The sequence below is a fragment of the Anolis sagrei genome, chromosome 13 (assembly GCF_037176765.1).
Source record: "Anolis sagrei isolate rAnoSag1 chromosome 13, rAnoSag1.mat, whole genome shotgun sequence".
Taxonomy (NCBI): Eukaryota; Metazoa; Chordata; class Lepidosauria; order Squamata; family Dactyloidae; genus Anolis; species Anolis sagrei.
The window spans coordinates 4,520,150-4,533,524 of NC_090033.1; the positions used below are offsets into that span (position 1 = coordinate 4,520,150).

The 13,375-nt window shown below is 43.5% G+C and overlaps 1 protein-coding gene across 2 annotated transcripts in view; it reads left to right on the forward strand.

Moving 5' to 3' along the window:
- The window catches only part of LOC132764841 (tyrosine-protein phosphatase non-receptor type 11-like), an 83,675-nt gene that overhangs the window by 40,145 nt on the left and 30,155 nt on the right, over window positions 1-13,375 (forward strand). For both annotated transcript variants that reach the window (XM_067473007.1, XM_067473006.1), the window contains exon 3: window positions 10,785-10,979. In XM_067473007.1, coding sequence (XP_067329108.1) covers window positions 10,785-10,979 — 195 coding nt within the window. The remainder of the gene's footprint in view (window positions 1-10,784; window positions 10,980-13,375) is intronic.

The window sequence follows — 13,375 nt, forward strand, 5'->3', positions numbered from 1 at the left end:
AAGGCCCTGTCCCTTCTCGATTGCGAGGGTGGTGGGACTGAGAGCAGGACCCCTCCAGAAGATCTTAACAACCTTGATGGTTCACAGGGAAGAATCTGTTTGGACAGGTAAACTGGGCCGGAGTCATTTAGGGATTTATAGGTCAGCACCAGCACTTTGAATTGTGCACGGAAGCTAATTGGCAGCCAGTGGAGCTGGCGCAACAGAGGAGTAGTATGCTCCCTGTACCCCGCTCCTGTTAGTAGTCTGGCTGCCGCTCGTTGGACTAATTGCGGCTTCCGGGCAGTCTTCAGAGTGTTGCAGGCTTCACCTTGTTCCCAAACACCACCACACAAGAGCTGTAGATTTTGTAGTTTATTGAGGAAAAACAAAGTCAACACATAAAGTAAGCAATGCAAAGTTCCTAAAACAAAGGTTAAGTGCAACACAGTTCCCAAGATCCATAGGCAAAAATATGAAGCATAATCCTTTAACCAATGATCAAACAAGAGTCTGTGGTAAAACAGTGAAATACAAGACCCAAAAATCCAAGATTCAGGAAGCCCAAAGCCAAGATTAATCCATAGAAGCTTTCATGTAAAGAGCGACGTTGAACTGACAATCTGTCAGTCAGAAGCCTAAATACCGTCAAAGGCTTTCATGGCTGGAATCACTAGGTTCTTGTGGGTTTTTTCGGGCTATAGGGCCATGTTCTAGAGGCATTTCTCCTGACGTTTCGCCTGCATCTATGGCAAGCATCCTCAGAGGTAGTGAGGATGCTTGAGGTAGTGAGGTAGTGAGGACTACCTCTGAGGATGCTTGCCATAGATGCAGGCGAAACGTCAGGAGAAATGCCTCTAGAACATGGCCCAAAACAAACCCCACAAGAACCTAGCCTAAATACCCTTTGCCATCATGAAGGCATTGCGATGACCTTTTGCCGACTTGGCTTCTCTCTTACTAGCTAAGCGAGAACTCCTCCTGACCCTCCAATCTAAGCGTTCTTGCCTGCTCATTAATTCACTATCTTCAATGTTTTCTTTATCAGTTTGGTCCACCTGGACCCAATCACCATGGGAAGCCTGAGCCGGCGAAGACACCTCCACCTGGCCGTTATCTAGCTCACTGGCATTCTTTTCCCTTGAGAACGGACTTGAGACAGGCACAGAAATCTGAATCCCATCATCCTCTTCATCGGGGAACAATTCTGGCTCACAAGACCCACAGGGCTCGGTTTTGGGCTCAGAATCACACTGAGCCACAACACCCAGTGATTCCGGCCATGAAAACCTTTGACAATAAGATACTAATACTTATGTACTCATCCGTTCATCACGCTCGCTCGACTTGCAGATGTGGAAAGCATGCACTTCACCACTGAATTGCCGCTCTTCCCCAAACGTCATGTCCCATTAGCATCTCCCATTCGGATGTTCCCCTGACGGTGATCTGGGCCACTGAATCTCTGCAACGTCTCCTTTGGAGTTCGGCCAAATCCATTAGCAGCGAAGAGGCAAGAGCCATTGTACACGGGGCCACGCCTGGAAATGACTGGCTGAACATTAAGCTCTTTCTCCTACTTTTTTTTAATAAGCCGGGACATCTTTAAATGCCAACATATTGACATTTGACGATGAATTCTGCAGTTCCAAAAGTGAAGAATGTGCTCCTATCTATCTATCTACCTGGGGGTCGCGACTCCTGCAGGGGTTGCAAGGGGTATGAAAGGGGTCGCCAAAGACCACCAGAAAACACAGTATTTTCCACTGGTCGTGTGGTTCATAGAATCATAGAATCATAGAATCAAAGAGTTGGAAGAGACCTCCTGGGCCATCCAGTCCAACCCCATTCTGCCAAGAAGCAGGAATATTGCATTCAAATCACCCCTGACAGATGGCCATCCAGCCTCTGCTTAAAAGCTTCCAAAGAAGGAGCCTCCACCACACTCCGGGGCAGAGAGTTCCACTGCTGAACGGCTCTCACAGTCAGGAAGGTCTTCCTCATGTTCAGATGGAATCTCCTCTCTTGTAGTTTGAAGCCGCGTCCTAGTCTCCAAGGAAGCAGAAAACAAGCTTGCTCCCTCCTCCCTGTGGCTTCCTCTCACATATTGATACATGGCTATCATATCTCCTCTCAGCCTTCTCTTCTTCAGGCTAAACATGCCCAGTTCCCTAAGCCGCTCCTCATAGGGCTTGTTCTCCAGACCCTTGATCATTTGAGTCGCCCTCCTCTGGACACATTCCAGCTTAGGGTCAATATCTCTCTTGAATTGTGGTGCCCAGAATTGGACACAATATTCCAGGTGTTGTCTAACCAAAGCAGAATAGAGCATGGGGAGCATTACTTCCTTAGATCTAGACACTATGCTCCTATTGATGCAGGCCAAAATCCCATTGGCTTTTTTTGCCTTCTCTGAGGGAAGTTTTGGGTTTGTTTTGGGGTGGCCATTGGGATGGCTGTGTTGGCTCTTTTCAGTCTTTACTAATACTAATACTATTGTAATTTGTGTCGTAACAGTTTGATGCACATGGATTGATCTCCCTCAAAGACGAACCACAAAATCTAATGTTAACAGAAATGCTAACACTTTCAGGGAGTGTGAAATCGCAGTGTGCAAAAGCATGTGAAATAGTAATCTATATAAATGAAAACTGGGCTGAACCCTACCTTGGCATACTTTGTTCCTGCTTATCTTCCTACCTAATTGGATTTACCTATTCTCTTCAAGTGCTTTTTTACCTTCCTGCTTTCACTTATCTATATAAATAATAATGTCATGTTCGATTGCGGGATGAACAGAACTCAAAAACCACTGGGGGGATTGAGACCAAATTTGGACACAAGACATCTATCAGGCCAACAAGTGACCATCACTCATAAAAACACTGAAAAACACAGCAGAAGGTATTTAAAATGCCAAAAAACCCCCACCCAAAATACATTACAATGCACGTGCAAAACCATATATATACACACACAAAGATATATATACACATATATGCGTAAACACACAAAACACATACACAGAAAGGGGGAAGGAAGAAGAAAGGGAAGGAAAGAAGGGTAGAGAAGGAAGGAAGGAGAGAAGGAGGGAGAGAAGAAGGGAAGGAGAGAAAGGAAAGAAAGAAAGGTAGAGAAGGACAGAGGGAGAGAAAGAGGGAGAAGAGAAAGAAGGAGGGAAGGAGAAAAGGAAGGGGGGAAAGGGTACAGAAGGAAGGAAGGAGAGAAGGAGTACGTGAAGGAGGGAGAGAAAGAGGGAAGGAGAGAAGGAAGGAAAGAAAAGTGTAGAGAAGGAAGGAGAGAAGGAGGGAAGGAGATAAAGAAGGAAAGAAAGAAGGGTAGAGAAGGAAGGAAGGAGAGAGGGAGAGAAAGAAGGAGAGAAAGGTAGAGAAGGAAGGAAGGCGAAAAGGAGGGGGAGAAAGAGGGAAAGAAGAACGGAAAAAAGGAGGGAAGGAGAAAAAGAAGCAAAGAAAAGGGTAGAGAAGGAAGGAAGGAGAGAAGGAGGAAGAGAATGAAATAAAAAGTGAAAGAGGGAAGGAAGGAGAGAAGGAACGAAAGAGAGAAAGAGGGAGGGAAAGAAGGAAGGAAAGAGACAAGGAAGGATGGAACCAAAGAGCAAAGGAAGCGAGAAAAGAAACAGGTAGAGAAGGAAGAAAGAAGAAGGGAATGAAGAAGAGGGAAGGAAGGAAAGAGGGAGGGAAGGAAGGAAGGAGAGAAAGAAAGAAGGAGAAAAAGAGGGAGGGAAGGTTGGCCACAGCAACACGTGGTGGGTACAGCTAGTACATCTATATAAATAAAAATGTAATGTTCGTTTGTGGGATTAACAGAATTTAAAAACCACTGGACGAAATGACACCAAATTTGGACACAAGACACCTAACAACCCAATGTATGTCCTTCACTCAAAAAATTGATTTTGTCATTTGGGAATTGTAGTTGCTGGGATTTCTAGTATATAAATAAAAACGTAATGTTAGTTTGTGGGATTAAAAGAACTCAAAAACCACTGGACAAATTGACACCAAATTTGGACACAAAACACCTAACAACCTAATGTATGTCCTTCACTCAAAAAATTGATTTTGTCATTTGAGAGTTGTAGTTGCTGGGATTTAGAGTTCACCTACAATCAAAGAGCATTCTGAACCCCACCAATGATGGAATTGAACCAAACTTGGTACACAGTTCTCCCATGACCAACATAAAATACTGGAAGGGTTTGGTGGGTGGTGTCCTTTGGTATTGGAGTTGTAGTTCACCTACATCCAGAGATCCCTGTGGACTCAAACAAGGATAGATCTGGACCAAACTCTAAACGAATGTTCAATATGCCCAAATGTGAACACTGGTGGAGTTTGGGGAAAATAGAATCTTGACATTTGGGAGTTGTAGTTGCTGGGATTTATAGTTCACCTACAATCAAAGAGCATTCTGAACCACACCAATGATGGAATTGAACCAAACTTGGTACACAGTTCTCCCATGACCAACAGAAAATACTGGAAGGGTTTGGTGGGCGATGTCCTTTGGTATTAGAGTTGTAGTTCACCTACATCCAGAGATCCCTGTGGACTCAAACAAGGATGGATCTGGACCAAACTCTAAACGAATGTTCAATATGCCCAAATGTGAACACTGGTGGAGTTTGGGGAAAATAGAATCTTGACATTGGGAAGGGGTTTTTTGGCGGGTGGGGGTTCATAGGAGCAAGGCATAGATCCTTGGAGGGGTTAATTCCATTTGGCTGTTAGGAGAGCTAAGAGTCCCTTTTGGCCCTGGCCTGTCCTGAGTAGCCTTCCTGAGTGGGAAGGCTAATTGCATTTCAGAGGCACTTAGAGGCTCGCTGCCTGCTGAGCTCACCCAGACGCCAGACGCTTGATGGATGAGTTGGGTCAGAAAAGGCCTCTTTCTCCCCCTATCCTAATCTTATTGTTTAAATGGTGGGGTGGGGGGGGGGGGTGATAAACCAAAGGACTCCATTGATAAGGTGGTCGAGCATATCTGCAAGGAAGGCTTGATGAATTCTACAGTTCCAAAAGTGAAGAATGCACTCCTATCTATCTATCTATCTATCTATCTACCTGGGGGTCGCGACTCCTGTGGGGGTTGCAAGGGGTATGAAAGGGGTCACCAAGGACCACCAGAAAACACAGAATTTTCCATTGGTCATGTGGTTCTCTGTGGGAAGTTTTGCCCAATTCTGTCACTGGTGATGTTCAGAACGCTCCTTGATTGGAGGTGAACTATAAATCCCAGCAACGACAGCTCCCAAATATCAAGGTCTATTTTCCCCAAACTCCACCGGTGTTCCCATTTGGGCATATGGAGTATTCGTGCCAAATTTGGTCCAGATCCATCATTGTTTGAGTCCACAGTGCTCTCTAGATGTAGGTGAACTACAACTTCCAAACTCAAGGTCAATGCCCACCAAACCCTTTCAGTATTTTTTTTGGTTGGTTGTGGGAGTTCTGTGTGCTAAGTTTGGTTCAATCTCATCGTTGGTGGAGTTCAGAATGCTCTTTGATTGTAGATGAACTATATATCCCGGCAACTACAACTCCCAAATGTCAAAACCAATCCCACCAGTATTCAAATTTGGGCATATTGGGTATTTGTGCCAAATTTGGCTCATGGGGGTTCCATGTGGGAAGTTTGGTCCAATTCTATCATCGGTGGAGTTCAGAATGCTCTTTGACTGTAGGTGAACTATACATCCCAGCAACTACAACTCCCAAATGACAAAACCAATCCCACCAGTATTCAAATTAGGGTGCATTGGGTATTTGTGCCTAATTTGGGACATGTGGGTTCTCTGTGGGAAGTTCAGCGCAATTCTATTGTTGGGTGATGTTCAGAATGCCCTTTGATTATAGGTGAACTATACATCCCAGCAACTACAACTCCCAAATGTCAATGTCTATTATTCCTCACATTTGGGCATATTGCATATGCGTGCCAAGTTTGGTTCAGATCCATCATTGTTTGAGTCCACAGTGCTCTCTAGATGTAGGTGAACTACAACTCCCAAACTCAAGGTCAATGCCCACCAAACCCTTTCAGTATTTTTTTTTTGGTTGGTTGTGGGAGTTCTGTGTTTGGTTCAATCTCATCGTTGGTGGAGTTCAGAATGCTCTGATTGTAGGTGAACTATAAATCCCAGCAACTACAACTCCCAAATGACAAAAGTAAATGGACACCAAGCCCTTCCAGTAATTTCCAGTGGTCGTGGGATTCTGTGCAGAAAGTTTTGCCCAATTCTGTCGTTGGTGATGTTCAGAATGCTGTTTGATTGGAGGTGAACTATAAATCCCAGCAACAACAACTCCCAAATGTCAAAGTCTATTTTCCCCAAACTCCACCAGTGTTCACATTTGGGCATATGGAGTATTCGTGCCAAGTTTGGTCCAGATCCATCATTGTTTGAGTCCACAGTGCTCTCTAAATGTAGGTGAACTACAACTCCCAAACTCGTCAATGCCCAGCAAACCCTTTCAGTATTTTTTTTTGTTGGTTGCGGGAGTTCTGTGTGCTGAGTTTGGTTCAATCTCATTGTTGGTGGAGATCAGAATGCTCTTTGATTGTAGGTGAACTATAAATCCCAGCAACTACAACTCCCAAATGACAAAAGTAAATGGACACCAAGCCCTTCCAGTAATTTCCAGTGGTTGTGGGGTTCTGTGTGGGAAGTTTTGCCCAATTCTGTTGTTGGTGGAGATCAGAGTGCTCTTTGATTGTAGGTGAACTATAAATCCCAGCAACTACAATTCCCAAATGACAAAAGTAAATGGACACCAAACCTTTCCAGTATTTTCCATTGGTCGTGGGGTTTTGTGTGGGAAGTTTTGCCCAATTCCGTCGTTGGTGATGTTCAGAATGCTCTTTGATTGGAGGTGAACTATACATCCCAGCAACAACAACTCCCAAATGACAAAAGTAAATGGCCACCAAACCCTTCCAGTATTTTCCATTGGTTGTGGAGTTCTGTGTGGGAAGTTTTTCCCAATTCCGTCGTTGGTGATGTTCAAAATGCTCTTTGATTGTAGGTGAACTATACATCCCAGCAACTACAACTCCCAAATGACAAAATGAGGAACTGTATTAACGCTGAGGAGGGCTGCTCTGTAAGATCTATATTCTTGCCTACTTTGGGTTTTTAAGGTCCTGAATTGGGATCAATGGGAACTTCCTGCCAAAGTTTCTTCAATAGGGAGAGTGGACAAAGGACTTTTTGAGGGGGGCGGCGAAGCCGTTGTCTGCAGGCGAAGCGACAAGCGCAATCGCACAATGGCCATATTGTGTGATTATTATTTTTTTTTGTTTAGCATCTCCAACATGAAATGGCTTTTGAATCCAGTGACATTACTAGCCTGCCATCAGATTGCAAGTAAGGACGTTCCCGGAAGATGTGGTTCCAATGGGGTCACTCTGTTTACAATTTGTGTTCTTTGATTTAGTTGTGTATTGAAATCCGTTCGAGTTGTGTTGTGTTCCCAAGTTGGGAGAAAGCTGGGACAGAAAGTAAAATCAACCCAATTTTATCGCCTATCTTCCAACCCCACCCTTCTCCACCTCCATTCGTGCCTCTTTGAATTCCGCAGCACTGGTGGTCACAGCTGACTTCCAGTTACAGTACTCAAGGGGCAGGACTTCCCAGTTCTTTGTGTCTATGCCACAGTTTTTAAGGTTAGCTTTCAGCCCATCTTTAAATCCTTTTTCCTGTCCCATCGACATTACGTTGAGTTGGGAGTAGCGTAAGTGCTTTGAGAGACAGTGATCGGGCATTTGGACAACGTGGCCGGTCCAGCAGAGTTGATGACGTAGGAGCATCGCTTCAATGCTGGTGGTCTTTGCTTTGTCCAGCTTTGTCTGCGGAAAGGCTGAGCTTTTTGTATGCTTCTGCAAAGGTGTTTAGAGAGGCTTGTACGTCTTCTTCTGAATGAGCACACACTATGTTATCATCAGCATATTGGAATTCTATAACAGATGTTGTTGTGACAAGGAGATTGGCTGGTGACTTCCTGGAAGAGCACTTTGGTTTTCTCGAGCATATGAGAAGCCCGAGCTTCTCATATGCTTCTGCAGAGGTGTTTAGAGTAGCTTGTAGGTCTTCTTCTGTATATGCACAGACTATGTTGTCATCAGCATATTGGAGTTCTATAACAAATGTTGTTGTGGCAGGGGGATTGGCTGGTGACTGCTGGAAAAGCACTTTGGTTTTCTCGATGTTCAATGAGAAGCCGAGCTTCTTGTATGCTTCTGCAAAGGTGTTTAGAGTGGCTTGTATGTTGTCTTCTGAATGTGCACAGACTACATTATCATCATTATATAGGAGTTCTATAACAGATGTTATTGTGACCTTGGTTTTGGCTTTCAGTCTGCTGAAAAGCTGTGCTTCTTGTATGCTTTTGCAAATTTGTTTAGAGTGGCTTGTATGTCTTCTTCTGAATGTGCACAGACTACGTTATCATCAGCATATTGGAGTTCTATAACAGATGTTGAATGTCTTCTCCTGAATTCACACATACTACGTTATTATCAGCATATTGGAGTTCTCTAACAGGTGTTATAAATCTTGTTCTGAATGTGCACAGACTATGTTATCATTGGCATATTGAAGTTCTATAACATATAGTGTTGTGACCTTGGTTTTGGCTTTCAGTCTGCTGAAAGGCTGAGCTGCAAAGGTGTTTAGAGAGGCTTGTAGGTCTTATTCTGAATGTGCACAGACTATGTTATCATCAGCATATTGGAGTTCTATAACAGATGTTGTAAATCTTTTTCTGAATGCGCACATATTACGTTTATTGGAGTTGTATAACCGATGTTGTGACCTTGGTTTTGGCTTTCAGTCTGCTGAAATGCTGAGTTTCTTGTATGCTTTTGCAAAGGTGTTTAGAGTGGCTCGTATGCTGTCTTCTGAATGTGCACAGACTACATTATCATCAGCATATTGGAGTTCTATAACAGATGTTGTTGTGACCTTGGTTTTGGCTTTCGGTCTGCTGAAAGGCTGAGCTTCTCGTATACTTTTGCAAAGGTGTTTAGAGTGGCTTGTATGTCATCTTCTGAATGTGCACAGACTACATTATCATCACCATATTAGAGTTCTATAACAGATGTTGTTGTGACCTTGGTTTTGGCTTTCGGTCTGCTGAAAGGCTGAGCTTCTCGTATGCTTTTGCAAAGGTGTTTAGAGTAGCTTGTAGGTCTTCTTCTGAATATGCACAGACTATGTTGTCATCAGCATACTGGAGTTCTATAACAGATGTAGGTCTTCTTCTGAATGCGCACATACTACTTTGTTATCAGCATATTTGTTAAAATTTGTTAAAAAATTGTTAAAGATGTAATACAATTGTGTGGTTGCTACTGCGATGATAAATAAATAAATAAATAAGCATATTGGAGTTCTCTAACAAATGTTGTTCCGAATGCACACAGACTATGTTGTCATCAGCATATTGGAGTTCGATAACAGATGTAGGTCTTCTTCTGAATGTGCACAGACTACATTATTATCAGTATTTTGAAGTTCTCTAACAGATGCTGTAAGTCTTGTTCTGAATGCGCACAGACTAGGTTATCATCGGCATATTTGAGTTCGATAACAGATGGAGGTCTTCTTCTGAGTGCGCACATACTACATTATTATCAGCATTTTGGAGTTCTCTAACATATGTTGTAAGTTTTGTTCTGAATGCGCACAGACTATGTTATCATCGGCATATTGGAGTTCTATAACAGACGTTGTAGGTCTTCTTCTGAATGCGCACATACTATGTTATTATCAGCATATTGGAGTTCTATAACAGATGTTGTTGTGACCTTTCAGTCTGTTGAAAGGCTGAGCTTGTCATATGCTTCTGTAAAGGAGTTTAGAGTGGCTTGTAGGTCTTCTTCTGAATGTGCACAGACTATGTCGTCATCAGCATATTGGAGTTCTATAACAGATGTTGTAAGTCTTGTTCTGAATGCGCACAGACTATGTTATCATCAGGATATTGGAGTTCGATAACAGATGTTGTAAGTCTTGTTCTGAATGCGCACAGACTACGTTATCATTGGCATATTGGAGTTTGATAACAGATGTAGGTCTTCTTCTGAGTGCGCACATACTACATTATTATCAGCATTTTGGAGTTCTCTAACATATGTTGTAAGTTTTGTTCTGAATGCGCACAGACTATGTTATCATCGGCATATTGGAGTTCTATAACAGATGTTGTAGGTCTTCTTCTGAATGCGCACATACTATGTTATTATCAGCATATGGGAGTTCTCTAAAAGATGTTGTAAGTCTCGTTCTGAATACGCATAGACTATGTTATCATCGGCATATTGGAGTTGTATAACAGATGTTGTTGTGTCCTTGGTTTTGGCTTTCAGTCTGTTGAAAAGCCGAGCTTGTCATATGCTTCTGTAAAGGAGTTTAGAGTGGCTTGTAGGTCTTCTTCTGAATGTGCACATACTACATTATCATCGGCATATTGGAGTTCTATAACAGATGTTGTTGTGACCTTGGTTTTGGCTTTCAGTCTGCTGAAAGGCTGAGCTTCTTGTATGCTTTTGCAAAGGTGTTTAGAGTGGCTTGTAGGTCTTCTTCTGAATGTGCACAGACTACATTATCATCACCATATTAGAGTTCTATAACAGATGTTGTTGTGACCTTGGTTTTGGCTTTCAGTCTGCTGAGGTTAAATTCTTGCCATCTGAATTTAATGGTATGTAGAATTATGGATGTTATGGTCCCTTCGAATTCGCCGATCTTGTTCTCTCTCTCCTCCCTTCTCTCCATTGTTCTCCAGGAGGAATGACGAAGTGACGCATATCAAAATCCAGAACACTGGGGACTACTATGACCTCTACGGAGGGGAGAAGTTTGCCACTTTGTCCGAACTGGTCCAGTACTACACCGAACAGCAGGGTCTCCTGCGGGAGAAGAACAGCAACATCATTGAGCTCAAGTTCCCTCTGAATTGCCAGGATCCCACCTCGGAAAGGTGAGTAGGGGTGTCTGCACCCCAGATCAAGATAGATACATATATAGGGATTGCAAAGGCTTGCAGGGAAAAATGCCTGGCTAAGAAACACTGGATTAAATTATTCCCAAAGTGGTTCAAAAATGGGAGCGGATTTTATTTTATACCCTCCATGAATTGTGTTTTTTGTTTCACTGTGTACCAAATTGGAATGGCCTTTGGCTAAACGTCATAAAGGCTGGCTTGACCGTTTCTCTCTTGGAAACAGTGGTAACCACAACAGCTCGGAGCAATTAAATGGCCTCTTAGAAATGTCAAGACGCTCCTTCACGGCAAAGTCATTTTTCGGCCCGTAGTGTTGTCGAGCAATTTCGAATGGCTGTGGATTAGGCCCAAGCCATTGTGGGTTGCCTGGTGAGAATAGAGAAGCCAATATTGCAAATTTAATCTCACCAAGTTGAAGCAGAAGCCACCGAGATGCTTATTTCATTCTAGCTGGAAAGGGTGACGATTGCAGTAATTCTGCCAAACAGATTGACATGTCTGCTAGGCAGGTAAATACAGAATATATAAATTTGAGATTCAAAAGTTTTGATGCCCACTCCCAGAGCCAGCTTTGTTGTGATTGGCTGTAACTTTGGCAAGCCAGCAGGGTAGCCAATGGTGGCCTTAGCTTTGCTTTGGCCTCTCAACCAATGAAATGCTTAGAAATGTCAAGAAGCTCCTTCACGGCAAAGTCATTTTTCGGCCCGTAGTGTTGTCGAGTAATTTCGAATGGCTGTGGATTAGGCCCAAGCCATTGTGGGTTGCCTGGTGAGAATAGAGAAGCCAATATTGCAAATTTAATCTCACCAAGTTGAAGCAGAAGCCACCGAGATGCTTATTTCATTCTAGCTGGAAAGGGTGACGATTGCAGTAATTCTGCCAAACAGATTGACATGTCTGCTAGGCAGGTAAATACAGAATATATAAATTTGAGATTCAAAAGTTTTGATGCCCACTCCCAGAGCCAGCTTTGTTGTGATTGGCTGTAACTTTGGCAAGCCAGCAGGGTAGCCAATGGTGGCCTTAGCTTTGCTTTGGCCTCTCAACCAATGAAATGCTTAGAAATGTCAAGAAGCTCCTTCACGGCAAAGTCATTTTTCGGCCCGTAGTGTTGTCGAGTAATTTCGAATGGCTGTGGATTAGGCCCAAGCCATTGTGGGTTGCCTGGTGAGAATAGAGAAGCCAATATTGCAAATTTAATCTCACCAAGTTGAAGCAGAAGCCACCGAGATATTTATTTCATTCCAGCCAGAAAGGATGACGATTGCAATAATTCTGCCAAACAAATCGGCATGTCTGCTAGGCAGGTAAATACAGAATATATAGATTTCAGATTCAAAAGTTTCGATGCCCACTCCCTATGAATTCCTTGGTTTTGAACAATTTTTTACAGAGTCCTGGGGTGGGGGTGGGGGGTCAGCACCGATATCATTAGCAGTCGCAGCCCTAAAGAGTAAATTTCCAAACTCTGTTTCATCATTCTCAAAACAATTCTATACGTTATGGCTGCACAATTCTCAAGGACGTTTGTGAATGATGCAGACATGGATATCCAAAAAGGGGGCTAGGTCAAGAGTTTCTAAATAGTATGGCAACATTGCACCACCAAGTCACCCACATAGTTGGACCTCCTCAGGAATTATCAGGAATGGATGAAACAGTTCTCTCTCTCCTCTTCCCCTCCCTAAACAGTGTGTTTTCCTTTCTGCTTCTGAGCTGTTTCTCCTCCCAGGCTGGGAGGAGTGGGAGAGAAGCCCTTGTAATATATGATCTATTTCTCTCTCTCTCTCTTCTTCCCCTCTCTAAACAGTGTGTTTTCTTTTCTGCTTCTGCTCTGCTTCTCCTCCCAAGCTGGGAAGAGGGGGAGAGAAGCCCTTGCAATATATGATCTATTTCTCTCTCCTCTTCCCCTCCCTAAACAGTGTGTTTTCCTTTCTGCTTCTGAGCTGTTTCTCCTCCCAGGCTGGGAAGAGATGGGGAGAGAAGCCCTTGCAATATATGATCTATTTCTCTCTCTCTTCTTCCCCTCCCTAAAGAGTGTGTTTTCTTTTCTGCTTTTGTGCTGCTTCTCCTCCCAGGCTGGGAGAAATCCTCTAGAACATGGCCCTATAGCCCGAAAAAACCTACAAGAACCTAGATCATATATTGCAAGGGCTTCTCTCCCCCTCCTCCCAGCCTGGGAAGAGAAGCAGCGCAAAAGCAGAAAAGAAAACACACTCTTTAGGGAGGCTGGGAGGAGAGGGAGAGAAGCCCTTGCAATATATGATCTATTTCTCTCTCTCTCTCTTCTTCCCCTCCCTAAAGAGTGTGTTTTCTTTTCTGCTTTTGCGCTGCTTCTCTTCCCAGGCTGGGAGGAGGGGGAGAGAAGCCCT